General features: G+C 35.2%; 1 protein-coding gene across 1 annotated transcript in view; it reads right to left on the bottom strand.

Annotated features, from left to right (window-relative positions):
- CSMD3 (CUB and Sushi multiple domains 3) overlaps positions 1–23,902 on the bottom strand; it is an 888,294-nt gene that overhangs the window by 752,657 nt on the left and 111,735 nt on the right. The window contains exon 3 of the mRNA XM_005869050.2: positions 13,742–13,854. Within this exon, the coding sequence (XP_005869112.1) occupies positions 13,742–13,854 (113 nt within the window). The remainder of the gene's footprint in view (positions 1–13,741; positions 13,855–23,902) is intronic.

Genomic DNA, 23,902 nt, shown 5'->3' with positions numbered 1-23,902 from the left:
CCGAGGACATGTTTTCATTAACTTTAGCGAGAGAAAGAGAGAGAGAGAGAGAGAGAGGGAGAGAGAGAGAGAGAGACATCAATGGATTGCCTCCCATAAGCACTCTAACTGGGGATTGAACCTGCAACCCAGGTATGTGCCCCAACCAGGAATCAAACCTCCAACCAACTGAGCCACACCAGGGCTATGTATTCAATATATTGATTATTAGGTCAATATGTAATATTAAGTGTATACCAATAATGTCAATATATAATATAATATATGTATGGTGGAACTGAAAAAATACTAGCTAACTAAAATGTATTGAACAGTGGTTATATAAGAGGCACTACTCTGTAGATGTTGCATCATTCACTCCCTTGATCTTCAAAGCAACCTTGTAGAATCAGTATATTACTCATTTTACATTATGAAGAACTGAGCCTCACAACATCTGAGTGATGAAGTCAGCATTAAATATTAGGTTTTGTAACACCATGTCTAGCATTAAAAAACAAACACCATTTCCATTACCCTAAAGTTACTACTAAGAAGAAAGACATGCTGTGTCAAAACTGCATTAATATTAAAATATGATCCTTAAAAAATCTGAAGTACACTTTAATTATAAGATTATAATTAAATTGTATTTAACCTCTGCATTAACATAGAAAAATATGCTATTTGCAGACCTAATTTAACAAAGTAAAGGGAAAAATGTAAATAATTCACTAAATATATCTTTTTAGTAAAAAATGGAGCCATTTAAGTTGATTGATTATAAAATGCATCTTCTAAACTCATTCTTTCCCTTCTTATATTTTTTATCCCATTTTCAACTATCACCTAAATGAGTCACCCAACATAATATATGAGGCATAATTCTAAGATGGGTTCCAAGATTTCCATCCCCTCTCTTTAGCGCAGGTGGAATTTTGGGCTATGGTGGAGTAGTGGCCCCCTTTATTAGTTTGCATTATATACTAGTGGTGATGGGACAGTCACTCCTGAGATTATGTTATTCTATGTAGGCAAGCTGGAGCGGGAAGTAAAGTCAGAGAGATGTGCTCCAGCTGAGCTGGAAGAAAGACAGACTGAGAACTGTCTTTGCGGGGAGAAACAATTAGGAACCACAGATAGTCTAAGAAAACTAAGAAAAGTTCCCGGTCCATACCTGGCAAAATAAGGACCACAATTACATTGCTGCTAAGCAATATTATACCTGCAACAAGTAAACTTGGAATAGAACCCTGGCCTTAGGTTTAATCACAGTACTAGTCAACACTTCTTGACTGCAGCTCTGTGAGATCTTAGCTAAGACCCCAGCTCACGCCTGCCCAGTCTTCTGACCTACAGAGCGATGAAATTATAATGGGTGCCATGCTTGTCCAATAACTAATGACAATTTGTTATACAGCAATATAAACAATACAGATGGAAATTATAATTTTGTGGGGGGAAAATCCCTTAAACATCCCAATGAGAAACAAATGCATGCCAAGCATGTCAAACCTGCTGGCCACAAGTTTGACATGTTTGGACATGGAAAGACACAATGAACTTTTGTATGAAGGGCAGCTAGTGATGACTAGTGCCTGAAAGTTATGACCCAAAGAGCACACTGTCAGAGATCTCTTTGTAAACTGAGGAATAAAGTCTTCCATGGGAAGCACCATGACAGAAGCAAAAGTACTGATAAGTGTCTTCAAAGATGACTGATAACCAAATAAATTATTATAAGTTCAAATTGATATGAAGAAAACTCCTTTGAAAGATTCAATTATTTTAACTATATGTTTGGGATTATCATTAATTTAATAATTAGATTTAAAAGAGCAATATGGAATGAATATTTGGTCACCTGAAATACTAAAAGTACCACAAACAGTGCCTTGAGGTCAATTCACATTTGGTTCCATGAGGAAGAATCAATATGTTGTTCAAAGAGTATTGTTAATTAATAATGCTTCAGATTAGATTCTTGCATTCCTTTTGATTTTTTATCATCTACTTCCCATCTACGTTAGCCTATTATGACCTTGCAGGAACTAAGATTATTCTCTCACCCCACTCCCCCAACTATGGCCAACTGAAAAGCATGCTTTTTTTTCATTTCTCATTGTGGCAGTCCAATAAGTAAGGTTTTAACATCTTCCCACATTCATTGGGATTAAAGGTTCACTTTTAAATTGTTTTATTTAAAGAGTATACAAAATCTAAATAATATATTTACAAGTTAACATATCACACTACATAGTAGAGATATATAATTTTTATTGAAATATTGAAAACATTTTGTAAACTATGCTGTCCGATGTGGTATGGTGAAAATTCCTAAAAACTCCATCTTAAAGCTGAGAATTGTGTAACAAGTACTGAAAATGGGATGTGATGACATAATTACTTCTCCATAAAGATATATATAATTTCATCTAATACAGTAGGTATGTTAATTGAATCAAAATGATTGATACCTGTTATTATTCCTATTGAAATATTTGATTTGCATATTTTATTTTAGCTATGTTTACTTTTTCATGAAATTAAATGTTACCCTATTAAATAGCATAATCCGATATAATAAAAGCCTAATATGCTAAGTGTCTGGTCATCTGGTCGGCCGTTCAACCAATCAAAGTGTAATATGCTACTGATATGCTAAGGCTGCTCAACCACTCCCTATGATGTGTACTGACCACCAGGGGGCAGACGCTTCAACCTGTAGGTTAGCTTGCTGCTGGGGTCCAGTCAATTGGGACTGAGCGAGATGGGCTAGACATGCCCTGGAGCCCTCCTGTGGTCCCTCCCCGGCTAGCTAACCTCTTGCATCTCTCCCTGGCCCCAACCGTGACCGGTGGGGTCCCTCGGCCTGGCCTGCACCCTCTCGCAATCTGGGACTCCTCAGGGGATGTCGGAAAGTCAGTTTTGGCCCAATCCAGCAGGCCAGGTCGAAGGACCCCACTGGTGCACGAATTCATGCACCAGGCCTGTAGTATTTTAATAAAGAAGAAACTATGTTAAGTTTAATCTTTGTGATATTTTATCATGCTTAAAAACAAATAATAAACATCAAATTATATTTTTCTAATGTACCACATTTTGGTAGTGGGGAAATCAAGATAAATTCACACATTAATTTCTTGACCTATCTCATACTATGCTTTTTTCTTTTAAACTTCTATTTTTGTACTATCAATTATAACAACTTGTCCCAATGTATGGCCTTTGAATCTATGAAACACAAAAATTATATTTGACATATAATTAGAATATTGAATTAATCACTGTCTCAATTAAACTTAATTCTAGCATTCATATCAAAATGATAAATTATAGCAGTTGACAAATATGCCACATTCAGCAACCTATATAAAAGAAGGAAATTCAATGTGAAATGAAATTACCTACTAGGTTTAATCATGCTATTTCTGGAGAATAAAATACAACCTTGAATACCATCTCATCTTTTCCACATGAAGCACAAAGATTAAGTAGGTCATGTATCACTGACTTTAGCAATTTTTCATTTTCAGCTTGTTTCTTTCTGCTCTATGAGCATAAAATGCTGCCCTTGGCCACCGGGGCCACCTCGGAGGCCCCCTCTCCATCACCCCCTCCCTCCCACTGCCCTGTATGCTCCCTCAGGTGGAACCCTGGCTGCTGGGAAGCCCCGCCCCTGGGAAGCCCCGCCCAGCGCTAGTAGCCTGGGAGGCGGAGTTGAGGCCTGTCTCCATCAGGCCTTCTGCTGCTCCCTCCTTGTGCAGCTGCCTGTATTCGCCTTCAGTCATCTCCTCCAGGCTTAGGCCAAAGGGTTCCCTCTCCACCTCCAGGCTGGGGAAGAGCCCGCAGCCACCACTCTGCAGGGGCTTCAGCAGCGCAACTTGGATCTCCTCACAGGGCATCTCAGAACCAAGAGACAGACGGTCAGACTGGGTGCAGACTGCAGACTCACACCCCTCCTGGAAGAGTGTCATGTGCAGAGAAGCCGCGCCAATCTGGTGAATTTCCTAACCAGGTTTATTTTGCAGAATCTTCCCTGCAGTTTCAGGTGACATGTGTGCCAGGTCACTGGTTCTCTGGCTCTCCTGAGCAGGGGTGTGGAGGTGAGCAGAGCAGGCTTGGCCCTGCTTGTTTATGAAGCCCTTCTCCCACCTGAGGAGCCAGAGGGGAGGCTGGGTCTACTCGGGCCTCCCAGCACCACCCTCTGGGGTCGGACCTCTGACCAGACGCATATTTCAGACGAGTCTGTCACTGTACAAATAAACATTCCACCGCAAGAACAGGGTCAAGCCAGAATGAAGAAGTGATCCCATGCTCATTAAATTTGTTTAAAGGCAGCCTCCCACTATCTCCACCTGAAAGACGAGGGTTGGGAATGGCACAGGGGTCAGTCTGTAAAATGTGCATTGGCTAACAGGGAGCCTTATTTAGAGGAGATAAAATATTCACCAGGACCCAGCCATGTTTTCAAATAATTATAACGTATTTTACCAGTGCATTTGCAACGTTTATAAAAATATCCATAATATTTTTTTCCTTAGATTCTAGTTACCAGTGTGACAGCTAATATAACAATGATTGTATTATTAATGCCTGTATTTAAGCTGTATAAAGCTGATTTTATGCATTTCCCTTGTCAACCACATTGTAGTTCATAAAATGAAACACACCCATCGCATTTGTGTTTAGGGGACAAGGAACTGAACACACCACTGGTTAATTTTTCTATTAGAATAAATTGCAGGCAGCCACATTTGAATGACCCTGAGTGGGGCTTTCACAGAAGCAAACGGACTTTCTGGACTCCAGGCACAATTCATCATTACCAGGGCTGGGCTGAGAGGCTGGTAGTGAAGAGATCTGAAATCTACAATGTTAAGAAATGAAACTTTTGTGATAATATTGAGGATCATTCCACTGATCTTCCTAGAAAAAGGCATCTTTATTTTCACTAATAAGAACATGAAGAAGGTTAAGACGTCTACAAACAGGTGGCTTCTCACATAAATAGAACAATTGGATAAGCTGTGAATAGCCCAAACTGTGTAAGGTGATGTACTGCAGAAGGAAACTTTATCATCCTTTTCCAAGTTCTTGTTATGAAAAGAACAGTCCAGTAGATGTTGGGGCTGTGACATGGTAAATAAAGAAAATAAACTGGCTGTGCAGGCCACCTGCCTGAAGAATTACACCTTCATAGTCAATCGTATTTGCTTAATTCCAGTGATTCTGGTTCTTCACAAACACCCATCATCAAAATACAGTGTTTGTTTTGTGTTGTTTTTCTGAGATTTCTCAGGATCATGAAACAATGGTACAAGGTTTGTCCTGCAGAAATTTGCGATTGAAAAAAAAAAGGGAATTGTAAGTGAACTTGCAGCTTATTTTGGTAAAGAGAGAAGAACCTGGAGTGTGGTTGGGTGGCCTTTTTGTATTGACCAATAGTTTACAGGAAGAAAACATTGCATCGCACCTTGCTGCAGTGTATACTTATTGTCTCTAGTAAAGATACCATTTAAAAACAAATTTGGCCCTAACCGGTTTGGCTCAGTGGATAGAGCGTTAGCCTGTGGCCTGAAGGGTCTCAGGTTGGTTCCAGTCAAGGGCATGTGCCTTGGTTGCAGGCACATCCCCAGTAAGGGGTGTGCAGGAGGCAGCTGATCGATGTTTCTTTCTCAAAGATGTTTCTAACTCTCTATCCCTCTCCCTTCCTCTCTGTAAAAAATCAATAAGATATATTAAAAATATTTTTTTGAAAAATGTATAGTAGTTGTTTTAAAAGGTGGTTGTCAGAACTGTCATCCCAAACAGAAATTGAAAATATTCACATTTTAAAACAACCATTAAGCGATTGTGGGAACAAGAAAACCATCTAACTTTGGTTCCAGTATAATACTGATAATATAGCTAAGGATGTAGATGCTTATTTATTACAGTTGCATTGAGAGACTTAATTTACTAAAGAGCATTTGGTTATACAAAACATCCCTGAACTATTTGATTTCCAAAAAATGCCTCATAATAAAATGGTAAATTGTGGAAGAAATCAAAACCCTTTTTTTATATAGCCACATAATGAAAACACTAACAAAACTGTAACAATCTGCTTTATATTTAAATGAAAAATTATCTGAGAAGAGCAACTTCAACTTCAATGAGGTGAAGGTGCCCTATGAAGATTGTTCACCTTTGATGCATTTCTATTTACATGGTTATTTGGTAACACTGTCTAAAAATACTGGATCTGAATGCAATCCTGCATAAGAATATACTTTATGCCATGTGGAAAAATTAAGAAAACATTACTGGAAACCACAAAGAGGAATCATTACCTTTTTTAAGATTGTATTTTATAAGAAAACACTCAAATGCGTGTAGCTATTTTCTTATGTTGAAAAGACTTTGAAAGGTCGAAACATCATAGCAAATAATCAATCTTAAAACTGATGGGAAATATAAGACATTGTTGGGGTGGGATAGCAATCTGAACCTGTGCCAGTAACCTGCCTTCGAACGCACACTCTTGCTGGCCGATAATTAATTCCATTGATGCCTGAACTGCCTTGCAGAACCTGTTTCCCAGGATACTCCCTTTTTGCAGAGGCCATAAGCCATGAACCATACACAAACCCCGGAGGGGGTTATCAGCGCTGGCGCCAGGCCAGGCCTTTGGGTGTAATCTCATGTCCCCCATCCCAACACATGGGGCTTTTCAGAAAGCCCTCGAAAGATCCAGAAGCCTGATCCATATTTGGGGGACAAAGAAACCAAAGGCTATAAAGGAAAAGCTTCTTTCATAGTCACTCACTCACTCAGGGATTTGGAGAACTGACCCCCTCCCCTGAGTCACTGTACTGGTACATCTGAAACATCTGAAAATAAATGGGTTCATCCTGGATCTCCGAGTACTCCCTGTGTATTTTTCGGTCTCCTGGTAAATTCTGTAACAAAACTTTTTGTCCACATTGAGATACTGTGCATACAAAATGCCTTAATCATTAATAAGTCAATGTGTGTGATACCAATATCAATTCAAAAAAATTAAAACCAACCATGCTTCTGGCGTGAATAAAGTATGGAATTAAATCAGGGGTTTCCATTCATGTAGAAGGTTATTGTTAAAACTTATTCCACACCATTTTTAAAATGTGTGACTATTTTTAATATTCTGGCTTAATTTTGCCAGAATCATGTCATGTATACATAAAATGGGCTTGTATGAATTCTTAGTTGGAAATGTTCATATAGAGTTGGCTAATTTATAGTCACTTTCCATTATATAGAGATTTCTAATACTTTCAGTTCTATATCATTTACACTTTCTTCATTTAAATAAATTTCTAAATATTCCTATTTTTTTGCTTTTTGAAATTGTGGTTTTGATTGAACTGTAATTATTTTTCACTACAGTATGTTTTAAACAATTACATATAATGTTTTAGAAATGTTTACAGTTAGTGCTGACCTTGTGTTTTAAATCCCAACACTATAATACTACCCGCTCCAATGATTTGCATAAAATGAGGTCTTTTTTCTTTTTTTAATACCATTTTTGGTGTCAATGAACTCCCTCCCCACAAAAAAATAAAAATAAAAGAAACCACTTTCAGTTCTATATCATTTACACTTTCTTCATTTAAATAAATTTCTAAATATTCCTATTTTTTTGCTTTTTGAAATTGTGGTTTTGATTGAACTCTAATTATTTTTCACTACAGTATGTTTTAAACAATTACATACAATGCTTTAGAAATGTTGACAGTTAGTGCTGACCTTGTGTTTTAAATCCCAACGCTATAATACTACCTGCTCCAATGATTGGCGTAAAATGAGGTCTTTTTTTTTTAATACCATTTTTGTTGTCAATGAACTCCCTCCCCACAAAAAAAAAAAGAAACCATTTAGTTCAAGGTAGTAAAGATTTTTTAAAATATATTTTAATTTTTTTACGAGGAAGGGAGAGGGATAGAGAGTTAGAAACATCGATGAGAGAGAAACATCGATCAGCTGCCTCCTGCATACCCCTTATTGGGGATGTGCCCACAACCAAGGTACATGCCCTTGACCAGAATCAAACCTGGGACCCTTCAGTCCGCAGGCCGACGCTCTATCCACTGAGCCAAACCAGTTAGGGTGGTAGTAAAGATTTTTAAGCAAAGAAAATATCCATAAATAGTAAAAATAATTATAGGTTTCATTGATGGCTTTTCTCAAATAAAGGCCAATAATTTTCCTAAACCTTATTCATTTAATGTAAATATCTGTTTACCCAATTTCTAAGCAGGTAAACATAGCAAATGTCTGCCTTCTAACACATTCACTGGAGTTTTAATTCTTTGAAAGAGACAGATGTATTTAATCTTTTCTCGTCACTGATAAAATTATTAGATATCCTGTGTATCAGTTGAATTTAACAAGCATTTGTTAAGTGTTTGCAATATTCCATGAATGTGCTGAAATATGGGACATTTTTACAAAACAAAATATACTCTATATCCTCAAGTTTCGCACAGACTAGTGTGAGTGAAAACTCTAAAATGGTAGAATACAGTGTTGTGATAAGGTGTGTAAATATCTGTGCATATAGAGAAAAGATCATTGGGCATCGTTGAGCTCAATCCTGGCTTCTATACATGACTTTCTGAAGTTGATTAAGGTCTACACAAATCTAGAATGATAAGAAAAAAAGCGTGCTGATCAAAGAGGTTTGTGTAGGGTAATCTGAGCAGAGGAGATGGAGATTGAAGGTAGAATAGCTTAAAAAGCTTAGTACTAGTCTATGTAGAAATGTAAAGGGTTCATGTGACTGTTTCATGAATTGAGGCAAAGAGTGGTGGGAAACAAGACTGGAGATCTATCTAGTTTCAGAGGTTGTGTATGCCACACTGTGCAGAAATGCGAAACATTTAAAATGTATGGCTTCATTTCTAAAAACATTTATAGTGTTCATAGTAAGGTTGAAGCTTTATTGTGAGTAGAGTTGAAAGTGATGTATGTCTTCCTGGATAAATGATGTAGAACAAGTAATCAGTGTTTGTGTAAACCCAACCAAATCCACGTATTTATTATAACTGTCTTTTCATTCCATTTTAAAGATAATATTTAAGGAAAAGGCTGACTTGTATCATTCTCTGGATTGGGATTTTGAACACTTCCAACTGTTTAAATGGAAGAGAAGACACTCATGATTTAGCAAGAAGGTTACTGTAGAATTAGGATGTTTCAACTCCTAAGTAGGCTGACTCTATGGAATCCTAAAGGCAAAAGACTTGAATTTGATCAAGAAGCAAAAAATGTGTTTGCATATATGATATCTCCTTGCACTGTCTTTTTTTTGATGATTTCTCTTTTTTTAATTTTTTTCCATATATTTTATTGATTTTTTACAGAGAGGAAGGAAGAGGGATAGAGAGTCAGAAACATCGATGAGAGAGAAACATCGATCAGCTGCCTCCTGCATACCCCTTATTGGGGATGTGCCCACAACCAAGGTACATATTCTTGACTGGAATCGAACCTGGGACCCCTCAGTCCGCAGGCTGAAGCTCCATCCACTGAGCCAAACCAGTTAGGGCTGCACTGTCTTTTAAAAAAAATATTTCTCATTTATTCGTGAAAGTGTTTAAGGTGAAGATTCATTTACTTCTTTTATGAATCTAACCTGCCTTTATTGCCAGAAAACTATGTATGTAATTTTATTTTAAATTTATCTTCTCACAATTCAACTATCTTGCCAGAAGCATAATTCACTTGATTCTAAGTTGTAAGCTCTTCATTAAATTCCATCCTGCAGTTTAAATTGTTAAAGCTTAGGAATTGAAACTAACCCCTGAAATTAAAATCACTAAAATAATTTGACGTTTTCAAGATAAACATTTAATAAACATGTATGACAGGAAGCTGAATAGAATAGTAAATAGTATAAATATTCTTTTGTATGTTAATTATTTTAAAGGACAAATAGCTCTAGCCAGTTTTGCTCAGTAGATAGAGTGTGAGCCTGTGGACTAAAGGGACATGGGTTTGATTCAGCTCAAGGGTACATACCCGGGGTTGCAGGCTCGATCCCCAGTGGAGGGCGTGCAGGAGGCAGCTGATCAATGATTCTCTCTCATCATTGATGTTTCTATCTCTCTCTCCCTTCCTCTCTGAAATCAATAAAAATAAATAAATTAATTAATTAATTAATTACAAAGAACAAATAATACATAGGTCACATATTATATACAAAAATGTATTGCAGCTTTTATAATACATATTGTTTCAATACACAACATTTTCAGTAATTCTTATTTTTGTAATGCTCTTTCATACTAAATTCTATGTGGTTACATCCATTTAAATATAAATGGAATTATGTTTATAGTTATATATAAAAATAAGTCTCCAAAATGTATACAATTTACATCTGCAGGGCATTTAAACATATTTTTACATTAAGGTTATTGCTTTGTTAAATCCCTGCTCATTACAATTTTTTAAAATTTTTCAGTGTGAGAAAAAACACATATAAAATATTTAGCACTGTGACTGGCTGAAAAGAAATTACTCATTAAATGATACCTAACAGTAACAGTGTCATTAGCCAGATGATTCTAATGCATGTAGTCTGGTGTTGGCAGTTTGACAAACACAGATAAATGCACAAATATCATTAATAAATAGCATTCTCATAAATCCTAATCCATAAGGACAAAGTCTTGGCAAAGTTTTTAAAAATAAAGAAAATAATACATTATTATGTAGCGGGAGATGAAAAACAATAAATAAGATTTAGACATTAGGACCATCTTGAAATTTAAAAAAAAAAAGGATGCAAGGATAAATGTAGAGGAAATGTCCAGAATAGAGGATTAATTTTACTGTAGCATGGGTAGGGCACAGAGTTGTAGTTTGAGGTAACTATAGATGATAACCTGGATCCAAAATGTGAGGGTTGAGGTGGGTATTGAAGAGCAGGCTTGATTTGAGAGTCTGTTCCATGCTACTGTGTCTCTAGATATATTTTGCTCATCAGTTTATTTTGTTCGGCAAGGGTGGAAAGGTGCGTAGGAAGAGATCAACCAAAGAACTTGTATGCACAAATGCATAACCCATGATTACAGACAATAGGGTGGTGAAGGTCTGGGGCAGGCGGCGAGGAGGGACTAGAAGGGGTCAATGGGGGAAAAAAGAGGGACATATGTAATACTTTCAACACTAAAAATTTTTAAAAGGGCAGCCTTTGAAATTTCAAACTAAGTTTTCTGGACTTCACAATCAATATACCTGTTGGCTTTTATAGCATCATTGACCATGGTTAAATAACGAATGCTCATAGCTACCGTATGCCCTCTGAAAAGTGTTACATAGTGTTGTGCCTGGTATGGTAGGACAAATGAAGACCACCACCACCCCCTCCAGAAAAAAATCTCTGGAACCTGTTAATATGTTATGCTACATGGCAAGAAGGATTTTGCAGATATAATAAAGAAAGATTAGTCTTGATTACTCGAGTGGGCCTCATGTAATCACATAAACCCTTAAAAGCTGAGAAATACTTCCAGCTGAAGTCAGTTATGTAGAGGGGGACAAGAGAGAAGATAGTAGAGAGATGTATCAGAAGAGGAAGGCAGGGAGATTCCAAGTATAAGAGGGACTCAATGCCCCAGTATTGGCTCTCAGGTGTAGGACTCAAGGAAGAGAGTCTAAGGAAGAGAGAGGCCTGTGGGAGCTATGAGCAATAGATTCTTACAGAGTCTTCTGACAAGAGCTCAACAAGCTGACATTTTTATTTCAGCCTTTGAGACCCTGAGCAGAGTAACTGGCAGAGATCAAGCAGGACTTCTTGTCTACAGAATGTGAGATAATATATTTCCATTGTTTTAAGCTGCTAAACTTGTGGCCATTTGTTATGGTAGCAATATAAAACTAACAGACAGTAAAAGATACCCATCACAAATCAATACCTGAAGATTCTGCAGCATGAGAGCCAATCCCTCAATTCTACCTGGATGCCTAGTACCTTATATTTTAAGTCAAGAACTCCCACGCATACATTTCAATGTCCCAAAAACATATGAGTCCATTTCACTGAAGCACAAATGTCAGGCAGAAATTTAATGTTGCATATGTAGAAACAATGGGGAGCCTTAAACATATATTTTAGTGTATTTCATAAAACTTGACAGTCAAATCAGAAAACACAGCAATGTCGTAAGTCATCTTTCAAGTTGCTACATTTTCAGCATACCTATTGCTTACCGAAACAATAAACTAACCTAAAATAACTTTATGCGTACATGCACAGAAACAGATTTTCTAGTAAGGAGTCTTTAATAGAAAACTATTGCATTACTAACTCTTTCAATGTTGCCAAAATTACCTTACTTAAAATTAAACCTTTGTGTTTTAAACTATGAATTAAGTTGCTAGGATAAAAATATTCAACCAGGGTAAAAACACCTTAAAATAATGATTCTGACTATCACAGTGGAGGAAATGAAGTGTTTGGGATGCATCCTCCATTGCTAGACAAAAGAGTTCAGTAATGTGTTAGGTACAAAACAGTGCTGAACACGGCTGCAACAGGGGCATTACCTATTTAAGATGGGAAAAGGACAAAACACTTTCACTCAATTGTTTGCTAGGGGGTATTTTTATTTTCTACTGAGAAAGGTAGCACTAGGTGAAACGTTCAGTTTAAAACCTGCCCCACATGCAAACTGCTAACCTTTATCCTAAAGCACTTCTATTTTATATAAGGTTGTTTTCTAGTGTGTTTTTTAAACGTATCATATTTTGAATTATCCTATGCTTTACGTTTTTATACTTATGACAATATTAGATCTGGTGTGATAGAGTCCTGGGGAGGTGGGTTGGAATCTGATCTACTATTCCTATGAGTAAGGCAGGGGCTGTTACCTAAACTAGGTGTGGATTTTATTGTCACATCACATACGGAAGAAATTACAAGTCCGTGACCTCTATCTGAAAGCCTCAGGAATAGATTATTTTGCCATTGGAATATTTTCACATTTTAAAAAGAAAAACATGCAGATTCTACACATTTTTAAACACCCTCAGCAGAGCCTGGGTTACCACCCCATTATCAAACAATATTTCTGCAGTAAACACGTGAATTCCCACACTATGTGAGATCAATAAAGGTGATGTGTCCTCCAGTCAGTTCAAGTCATGTTTTGATGCCAAATGAATTTGTACCCAACCTCTAGATTAAAATCTTCAGTATCAAGAACTTTTTCATTTTCTTCTTTGTTGTTAAGGGATTCTAGATCCCTGGGTTTGGAAAGGTTGGTTCACAACAGGAGATGTTAACTCTTGTGTCTTAGTTCTTGACTTGAACTTCAAGAGAAGACAGGTGACTTGTTTGATTTTTGGCAGAGAGGCCAAGCTCAGAGGGGTGGCGGGGGGAGACCATCCTGCCTGAATCTCTCATCAGGCCCAGTTTCCTGTTACTCTCACATTTTATTCCCTTTTGTTAATCTCTAACCCTATAGTGATTTCATGGTCTCATTTCCTAAGATTTCAGGGAAAGACTGTTCTATGTCTAGGCAGACTGCTCTGAAGCATTAAGACCCATCAATTCCAGCATTTTATTATATATTAATGGTGAATAACAAAGCGACCCAGGGCAGGATTTGAGGTAACAGGATGAACTGTATCTTTCTTCCAGGTGATGCTTCCATTTCCACCCTGGAGAATTTCCTTATGACTACATTAGACTGTGCGGTGGTCCTTTTGTATTACCATCACTTACCTTCATAATATACTTTAAACCCGTGAGCACTAACTGCAAAATCACTGGTCAAACGTAGCGAGAACACAGATTTGGTACTTGTTACTGGCGGTGGCAGATGGAATCCTGTTAACCTAAAAACATAAAGGAATTAATTGTTAGCGTCTCAGACATTTTACCTAATAGGGTTCAAAGAGCATTAGAGTAATTTCATCATATCCCCAAGCTTTGTATAAATATGTATATACATATATATATATATATACACATTTGTATGAATTTATGACATGTTGATTAGATCTCACTTATCAAAAGCAATTACTGTAAATATATGTAAATATAATAATTTATTATTTATTTATGTATACGTACATAGTACTGTTTATTGTATCTATCATATTCATCATCTATATGAAAATAATTGATTAATTCAAACTTTGGGAAATGAATTGTGAGAGTATGTGTTTGTGCATATTTTATGCTGCTAATTTTAACAACTGAGCATTTACAATTTTGTCAAATAATTTATTGTCTTAATAGTTAAAAATGTATGTAAAAATGGGAAATATTTAGTGAAATTTAATACTGAAATTAGAGATGTGCTCTAACTATGAAATCTTGCAACTGAAATTTCTAAAAATGAGAAGTGATTTTGTTTTTATCAGATTCTAAAATTCCAGTAGGTTCTATTACATTTCATTACATTTGATTAATATTGTATATACTTACATAATAAATATTTACCATCTTACCCATAATTTATCACTTATCTGGTTAATACTTTATTGCATATAATTACAAGCTCAATTATATATAAGGTAATTTACAATTGACACTTCCAAAAGAAAAATTTTTTAAACGCACATTCATGGAATAGAATATTCCTAAAACAAATGAAGTTACCTAATTTTTATTTCTATGATTTTTTTTCTCATTTTAATTATTACATAAAATTGCATGCAATAGAATTATATTTTTACATATTTCCTTTTTTAAAATCAACATTAAATGTATAGGATTAATCTATGCTGAAATTACCTTATATTTTCATTGCTGTACAGCTGTAGTTCTCAGCTTTGTCTTAGGTCTGCTTACATTATAAAACATTACTGAGAACCCCAAAGGGATTTTGTGGGATAGATATGCCCTATTTCAACTGAAGCTGAGAAAACTTTAAATGTACATTTATTCTTTCATTTTAAAATAATCAACCACAACAAGTTAATTTTTTACGTGAAAACTCAGACTTCATTATTGACAACAAATCCTGGCAGTTGTTTTCCCCTGAAGGAACAAGTCAGATTCAAGTTTTTAACCCTAATCTGAGGTGACAGGAGATTTGACTTTGGGTGGTGGGCATATGGTCCTATATACAAATTTTGTACATTAGTAATCCACACATGAAACCTATATTGTCATGTTGAATAATGTCACCCCAATAAAATTTTAAAAATAAAATGTAAAATAAATAAATAAAAATAAATAAATAATAAAAAAGGAAACATATCCAAATACTCCAATGCGGCCAACAGTAATTTATGTTAGTCATTCCTTTAAGTAAACAGTTTGCTCCATGAAAAAAAAGTGGTTAGTTCAACTGACAGCTCGATCATAGAACTTTTTCTTTGGGACAACCATCATATTTTGGCAGACACAGGCAGGACTTTTTGCATACTTTTTATTTTGACACACAAGTCATTGAAAACAAGCGTACCAGTGGGTGGATATTTAATGAAATAATTAGAGCTTTAACAGGAACTTTCTTAAGTACAATAGGATTGTCTTGTTTCGTTTGCACTTCGGTAGGCTGTCATAAAGAATTCACTGACTAGTGAGGACTAGTATAGTGTGAGGTCACCAATTCAGATTCCTTAATGCATGAGCAGTTTTACCCGTTATTACTTTTGTAACAGGAAAGCAAATGTCAGCACAGTGAAACAAGTGAATAGTGTATCAGTATTATTATAGAAATATTTTTGATCTAGAGGGCCTCCTAAAAATATCCCAGGACCCTCAAGCATCACGTTTTGAGAACCACTGCTGCATGGGAATTCATTGTAATAGAGATACCACACTTCATTTATGCATCCTACTGTTGATGGACGTTTGGGTTGTTTAGAATTTGTCTGCTGTATTTTCATCAACACCTGTGGTAAAAGTTCACTGATACACACTTATGTAGCAGTTTCTCTAGAGTATAAAAGCATTTAAAGCTTTGGATTGTCTTATGTTTGCTGCATAAGCTATATCCCATGGTTTAGAGCTATATTTCTTAAATTATAAACACACGAGTTGCTTTAGCTATATTTTGTTACCAATGTATAACTCATTTGCATTATAGTCAGATAGCATTTTCTGTATGAATTTAATCCTTTGAAGTTCATTGAGATTTGCTTTATGGGTCAGATAGTGTAAATTTTTTATTATGTGCCTGGTTTTCTTATAAAGAATAAGCATATTGCCCTAACCGGTTTGGCTCAGTGGATAGAGCGTCCGGCTGCGGACTGAGGGGTCCCAGGTTCGTTGGTAAAAGTTCACTGATACACACTTATGTAGCAGTTTTTCTAGAGTATAAAAGCATTTAAAGCTTTGGATTTTCTTATGTTTGCTGCATAAGCTACATCCCATGGTTTAGAGCTATATTTCTTAAATTATAAACACACGAGTTGCTTTAGCTATATTTTGTTACCAATGTATAACTCATTTGCATTATAGTCAGATAGCATTTTCTGTTTGAATTTAATCCTTTGAAGTTCATTGAGATTTGCTTTGTGGGTCAGATAGTATAAATTTTTTATTATGTGCCTGGTTTTCTTATAAAGTGTAAGCATATTATTCTCCTACTTTTAATCCAAATTACCACAAACTTACTAGTAAACAACACTCATCATTATCACACAGTTATGTAGGTCTAGGCAGAGGGTAGCGAAAAATCAATAAAATATATTTTTTTTAAAAAGAATAAACATATTATTCTCCTAATCCAAATTACCACAAACTTACTAGTAAACAACATTCATCCTTATCACACAGTTATGTAGGTCTAGGGCAGAGGGTAGCTCAACTGGTTCTCTGCTTGGAGTCTCACAAAGGTGGAATCAAGGGGTCAGCTGGGCTGCATTGCTTTCTGGAACCCCTGGAACTCCACTTCCAAGTTCATAAGGCTGTTGCCAGAATATCAAGGGGTCAGCTGGGCTGCATTGCTTTCTGGAACCCCTGGAACTCCACTTCCAAGTTCATAAGGCTATTGCCAGAATTCAGTTCCAAGCAGTTGTTGGACTGAGATCCTGTCTCCTTGTTGGCTTTAACTTGGGGTTATTCTCAGTGGGGTTTTCTCAGTGTTTAGAGATCACCTGCATGCCTTGCTCTGTGGCCCTGTTCCTTCATCTCCATAGTCAGCAAAGGCAGTCCAAGTCCTTCTCATTCTTCAAATCTCTCTGGTCTCCCCTCCTACCTCACCTCTGAATTATCGCTTCTGCCTCTTCTTCCTTCAGCGTAAGAGAGTTCTCTGCTTTCAGATTCCCATGTAATTAGATTGTGTTCACACTGATGGCTCAGGTATCTCCCTATTATGATATCTGTAATATGAATTCCATTTTCAAAGTTCCTTTTTGCTATGTGAGATACCATATTCACAGGTTCTGAGGCAACCATTATCCTGGGACTATTGCTCTGCCAACAATATGGGTGTTTAGCATTGGCTGTATTTTTTAAGTCTGATCTACTAGTTATTTAAAGGGATATGATGAAAGCTCCTAATATGTCCATTTCAAAATATATGTTGGTGCTACAATATTAAACGTATAAAGGTTTAATTTATTTTATTTCCTGGTGAATTAAATTTTTTGTCTTAAACTTCCACTCTATTTCTAATAATAATGTGATCCTAAAATTTATCTTAAATCAATGTACAACTTCCATTTATTAGAATTTGTCTAGAACATCTTTTTCCTTCAATCCTCTGATATCCTTATTTTTTAAAATGTATCACTTATAATCAGAATATACTTGGGTTATACTTTTATATGCATAAAAGATTATATGTTTGTAATTTAATCTTCTAATATTGGTCTCTTTGTTTATACATATGTTCAATCAACTATAATATCCATAAAGAAGAGTGCATAAATCAAAAGTATATATACTGCTGAATTATCACAAATTAAATATATTTCATATAAAAAATAAAATATTGTGCCTGGCCGGTGTGGATCAGTGGTTGAGTGTCGACCTATGAACCAGGAGGTCCCGGTTCAATTCCCAGTTAGGGCACATGCCTGGCTGGGCTCAATCGGTTCAATTCCCAGTTAGGGCACATGCAGGAGGCAGCTGATCAATGTTTCTCATCATTGATGTTTCTATCTCACTCTCCTTCTCCCTTCCTCTCTGAAATCAATAAAAATATTTTTTAAAGAAATATTGCAAGGAATATTGAATACTTGCTAATGTTCCTTCCCATTTGTTACTATCTCACTCCTTTCCAAAGATTACCATTATCCTGAATTCTACAAAACAAATTAGTTATGCATGTTTTAGAGCTTTATATAAATGAAATTATACAATAAAATTATTTTGCATATGCCTTTTTTGACTCAACATTACGTTTGTACTTTTATAGCCTTACTATGGAATTTAACTTTCATGGCTATATAGGATTATATTTTATGAATATACTTTAATTAATTTATCCATTCTAATGTTGATGGAATATTTTTACAGTTAAGGTATTTTATGAATAATACTGCCATAAAATCACTCCATATTTATTAGCATACATACATATTTCTATATATCCAGTAGTGAAATTGCAGGGTCATTGGGTAACTAATTAGCTGTTAAATAAATATTTTTCTAGATATTTTTCAACTTTATACTTTAATAAACTGATGTAAAAATAAAATAGTTCCCACTGTGATTAAGTTCAAATCTTGAGAAAAAGGAAATACTTGAGAATAGATTATCTGGATGGGCCCAAAGTAGTAATCCACAGGGTCCTTATTAGAGGGAGGCAGGAAGGTCAGAGGAAGAGAAGAAGATATGATAATGCAAGCAGAGGTCCAATGCCATTACTGGCTTGACGATATAAGGGGACCACAAGCCAAAGAATGACAAACATCCTCTACAAGCTGGAAAAGGCAATAAACAGATTCACTCCTAGAATCTCCAGGAAAAATGTAGCCATGCTGATGCCTTGATTTCAGCCAAAACTCATTTTGGCCATCAGCCTTCAGATCTCCAAGATAATAAATTTATGTTGTCTAAGCCACTAAGTTTGTGGCAATTTTGGCAGCAGCAATAAGAACCAAGTGCATAACTCTTTTGGGGGTTCTTTAATATAATTTTTAAGCTTCTAAAATATTAGTTTATGCAATAATTGAAAATAGAAGCTGCATGGAACCTAGTGAACACTGAGACCCATGTTGATATTGTACAACACAAGCAGATGCAGAGCCCATTAGCATAAAACTTATTTGAATATAACTTTAAAAAAAATCTCTATGTAGGTAAAACATGCAAGTTTATACTCATATTAGAGAATACAAGAAACTGGGAAAAATTAAACAACTTGATCAAATTCACAATAGAGTCGTGTCTAAGACTGTAACTTATTGTGTGAACAATAGTGAACACCCTGTTCATTCTCTTTGGCACATTAACGAAATAAAAAAACTGAACTTTTAATGTACACGTAAACATAAAAATTATTTTATATGCAATCTCAGATTTTTACACTCACTTCAATATGTTAAATAATCCAATATTTTTAGACAGAATTTAAAAGATTTTTACTATTAAATTTTCCAAGATGGTAGAGGACACATAAACACAAAAATTCTTTTATATACAATCTCAGATTTTTACACTCACTTTGATATGTTAAATAATTCAATGTTTTTAGACAGCATTTAGAAGATTCTTACTATTAAATTCTCCAGGATAATAGAGAAAGATGATCTGAGGATTGTTTTCCTTTTTTTAAAATCTAGTTTTCTGAAGTTGTCTTTAAATAACCAGCTGTACTATCTTTTAAAATGGGATATTTAATTTTTTATTTCAGTAAATAAGGGAAGATTTACTTTTAAACTTATTTTTTAATAGTTGTAGTATTATGAGGATTTGCTCCTATTTTACTCCCTCCTGTAATACAATGCTTGATTGATTTGAAATTAAGCTCTTTCAGTTATGAATCCCTTTAGTTACTTTCCTTACAAGGCTCCATATTACAATTTAATATTTATGGGTATAACTATTTATTAAGCATGTCTCTTTCTCCTTTGGACATGAAGTTTTGTCAAGTCAATGCTTACAACTCACTGGCTTATAACCAGTGCTTTCATGAAAAGCATACCTGTGAAAGGTCCTCAATAGATAACAGTTAAATTAATGAATTGGAGTGGTAGGAGAATGTGAATGGAATCAGAACACTTTCTTTAACAAACCAAAACACTGTGTTTTTTAACAGTATTCTCAAAAATCATAAGAATGTAAGATAACTCCAATTGTTAAAAAAGAAATCAGCCCTACCTAGTTTAGCTCAATGGATAGATCAGCAGTCCATGGACTGTAGGGTTCGGGATTTGATTCCTGTCAAGGGCACATACCTTGGTTGCAGGTTCAATCCCTCGCAGGCTGCCCCATCAAGGTACCTGCAGGAGGCAACCAATCCAAACACATAGATGTTTCTCTCTCTCTGTCTCTCCCCTTCCCTTTCACTCTGAAAATCAATGGAAAAAATATCCTTGGGTCAGAAAACCAAAAGAAAAAAAAAAAGAAAAAATCAGAGACAGACAACAGTATTGACTGCCAGAGGGAAAGGACAGTGAGTAGAGGCAGAAGAGGGTAAAGGGAGATAAATGGTGATGTAAGGAGATTTGACTTTGAGCGGTGCATGATGCAATATACAGTTAATATATTATAGAGTTGTACACTTGAAACTTGTATCATTTTATTAACCACTGTCACCCCAATAAATTCAATTTAAAAAAAGCCATAGCATATTTCTGCTTATAATGAGATTGAAGGAAAATAGACATGAGGAATGGTAAACACAAATGAGAGAGAGGCTTTATTTAACAATAAAAGTGGTAACATTACCAAAATCTCAGAATTTTGTGATTGTTAAATAAGAGAATTCATGTGGAATGGCCTAGTATATTTTCAGGAACATAAAAAATAGCCACTAAAAATTTATTTCATTAGTGATATGACTCAAAACCCACTGCCCCTTTGTCTAAACCAGGCATGCAGTGGCTGAGACAAATTGTATTATAACACCAGCATTTTCACAGAGACTTATCATGACTTACAATAAGATTCTTGGATATGAGTTATCTTACAATTTTACTTTAGTTATACAGTTCTCCAAAATAAAACAGGTGCTATACAGGGAATTCTCTGCTGAAACAAACTATTAACCTACTTAATTTCAAAATGAATGAGCAGAACGCAGGAACAAGTAGATATTTAAAGTAATGACTGTTCTGTGAGAATAAATCATGCATACCCTATTGATATCTGGGTACATGAAGCACAGCAAATAATTCATGGTTATGTCAAGATGGCAGTAATTGTACTATTAAAGAAAAAGATGGCCATGGCCATATTTGAATAATTAGATCATTTGCTGAGAGTAAATGATCTGAAGCTTCTCTCAAATACAAAATTCCCGGAGAGGGCATCATGTGTGAGAAAGGCAAATTCACAATGTTAGGACCATGTGCTATGCATAGCTCTAGATATGGAAATTGAATAGATGCTGATATACATATGGATATAGATAGGGATCGGGGGAGATAAGGATATGACTATGAACATAATAAACATATAGATAAATAGGTAAGCAGGCAGAATTCATTTCCACTCTTTTCTAATCTTTCCACTGTATTCAAGTGCCTTTAAATCTTAGAACTACACTTGCCAGAATATCTGTCATTATCAGTGGTGTCTCCATTAGATTTTACCAAAGAACACGCTTCCATAAAATTTGGCATGTAAGTTAAAAGTGTCAGCCATCATTATGTCTTAGCAGGTAAGTGCATGGCTGCAGTGTGTGATAGAGGTGAGATTATTCCACAAGCTTACCAGAATTCTTCTTTAAATAATTGTTTTGGTGCTACAAACAATGAACTTATCACTGGTGTTTTTCTGCAATTTCTACAAATTCCTTATTTCCTGAAAGCTAGTGTACATTCTCTCTGACACTCATGGTCCAGCCTTAAATTGGGAATTTTTATTATTAACTGTGTTATGCTTTAAGTATTTCCATGTTTTTCTTTTTTGTTTGAACCCCAAGGGATGCACAAGTGCTAAGAAACCTCTATTCAACAAAGAAAACAGCTTGAGAATATCCTCAACTCATGTCTACAGTCACTCCATCTACAGTAAACTCATTTTTTTTAGTGGTGTTGAAATTTCATTTGCAAGATCAATATTTTATCCAGGAACCATACAATATAGTATTACTAGAAATTTCCTACCAAATCCAACCTTTACAATTTCTTCTCTATCTGCTGCAAATGCTGCCCCTGCCTCCAGATCTTTTTTTAAGTCATTGATTCATTTATCTTTAAAGTTATAAATGATCATAATTCCAAAGGCAATTTATTTGAACAACTGAGAAACACGAAGTGCAGAAATGCTATGTCAGTCAATTAATCAATGTCAGACATTTAAATCTATTTAACAGTGTCGCCAGCTTACATAAACACCTTCAATTGTTAATGAACATATTATTTCCAACTTCCAGGGCTTTAGAAAGATGTTGAAGTTAGTGCTTATGAGTTTGGATTCTAGAGTATACAAATGGATAAAGATATATTCTACTGCTTATCATCAATTTGATATTGAGTAAGGTACTATTCTAAATCAAGTAAGTATGAGTTTAATACTAGAAATTATCCCATGGCAATATTGTGAGTATTGAATGGGATATTGCTTATAAAAATGTAACACAGTGCCTAGCACATGTTAAATATTATTTCCACCATAAATTGATAATGAACCTACCCAGGACTCATTTAAATAGCATAAACACATTAAGTGATCACGCTTGGGTGAATTACCGGGAGTAAATCTCAATGTTGCCATGTACTACTTTGTGGCGTTGGGCAGGTTTCTTCCCTCTCATTCTGTTTTCTGTCAAAATGTAGATGAAAATCTTTATGACCTACCCTTTAAATTCTTGTCAGTTTTAAATATGCTAATGCTAGCATGTCACTTGGAACACTGGCATTTAGAAATCAGTACATGCATAGTTGCTACTATTGCTATCCACTCTTGATGGCAGATGTGAGAATTAGAAAATTCTGTCACACACCTATCAGATTTTCTTCTTGTGACACCAATTATTGATACTTTTAATAAATTTGGATTATTTAAACAAGTGTAATCCTTCAAATATGTTCTATTATGCTCTTCTATGTTGTTGTTTTTTTTCTTTCCTCTAATTTAGCATTTCAAGACTTATGTATTTAAATTAGTAAAGACTGATTACATGTTGTTTGCTTAAGGTAAATTTAAGGCAAAACTATGAAAAGAAAGAGATGAGAGCATTATTACACCCCAACCATTAATAAAGCTTCTCAATTAGACAAAGGAAGAGAAGGAGGAAGAGTGGGAGAGAGGGAGGGAGGAAGAGTCAAAGAGATGAAGAGACCAGCCTTTAGGAACACACAATTCCTGAGGCTGGAGCCAATTTAATTCCCCTCAACCTTGAGATCATTTTTAGTACATTTCAAAGACATCTAACAGACATTTTATACACATGGGGATTTTACTTTCTTTCTTAATGGGCCATCTACATTCAGTAAGAAAAAAAACATGACTTTAAAAATGTATACTTTGCATTCTTCCATATTGACAATTCTTTGTTTGAGCCAGTTATGCAATGCACATCAATAAGAATTAATGGCTCTTTCAATTTCCCAGAAAGGCATTAATTCTGAACTCTTAGATTTAGCAAAACATATAATTTATATGACTAATATTATTTATCTATGTATTTAAAACATGTGTATATTAGAAGTATGGAATTTTGTCTATTTTTTCCAAGCATCAAAGGCTTTTTTCAAAAGAGAAATGACTGCACATTCAATGTCCCTAAATAGATATAGGATAGATAGATAGGTAGATAGATAGATAGATAGATAGATAGATAGATAGATAGATAGATATAGATATAGA

This window comes from Myotis brandtii, unplaced genomic scaffold (assembly GCF_000412655.1).
Source record: "Myotis brandtii unplaced genomic scaffold, ASM41265v1 scaffold285, whole genome shotgun sequence".
Lineage (NCBI taxonomy): Eukaryota > Metazoa > Chordata > Mammalia > Chiroptera > Vespertilionidae > Myotis > Myotis brandtii.
Note: the sequence above shows the minus strand (reverse complement) of the source record. Positions and strands in the feature narration are given on the sequence as shown.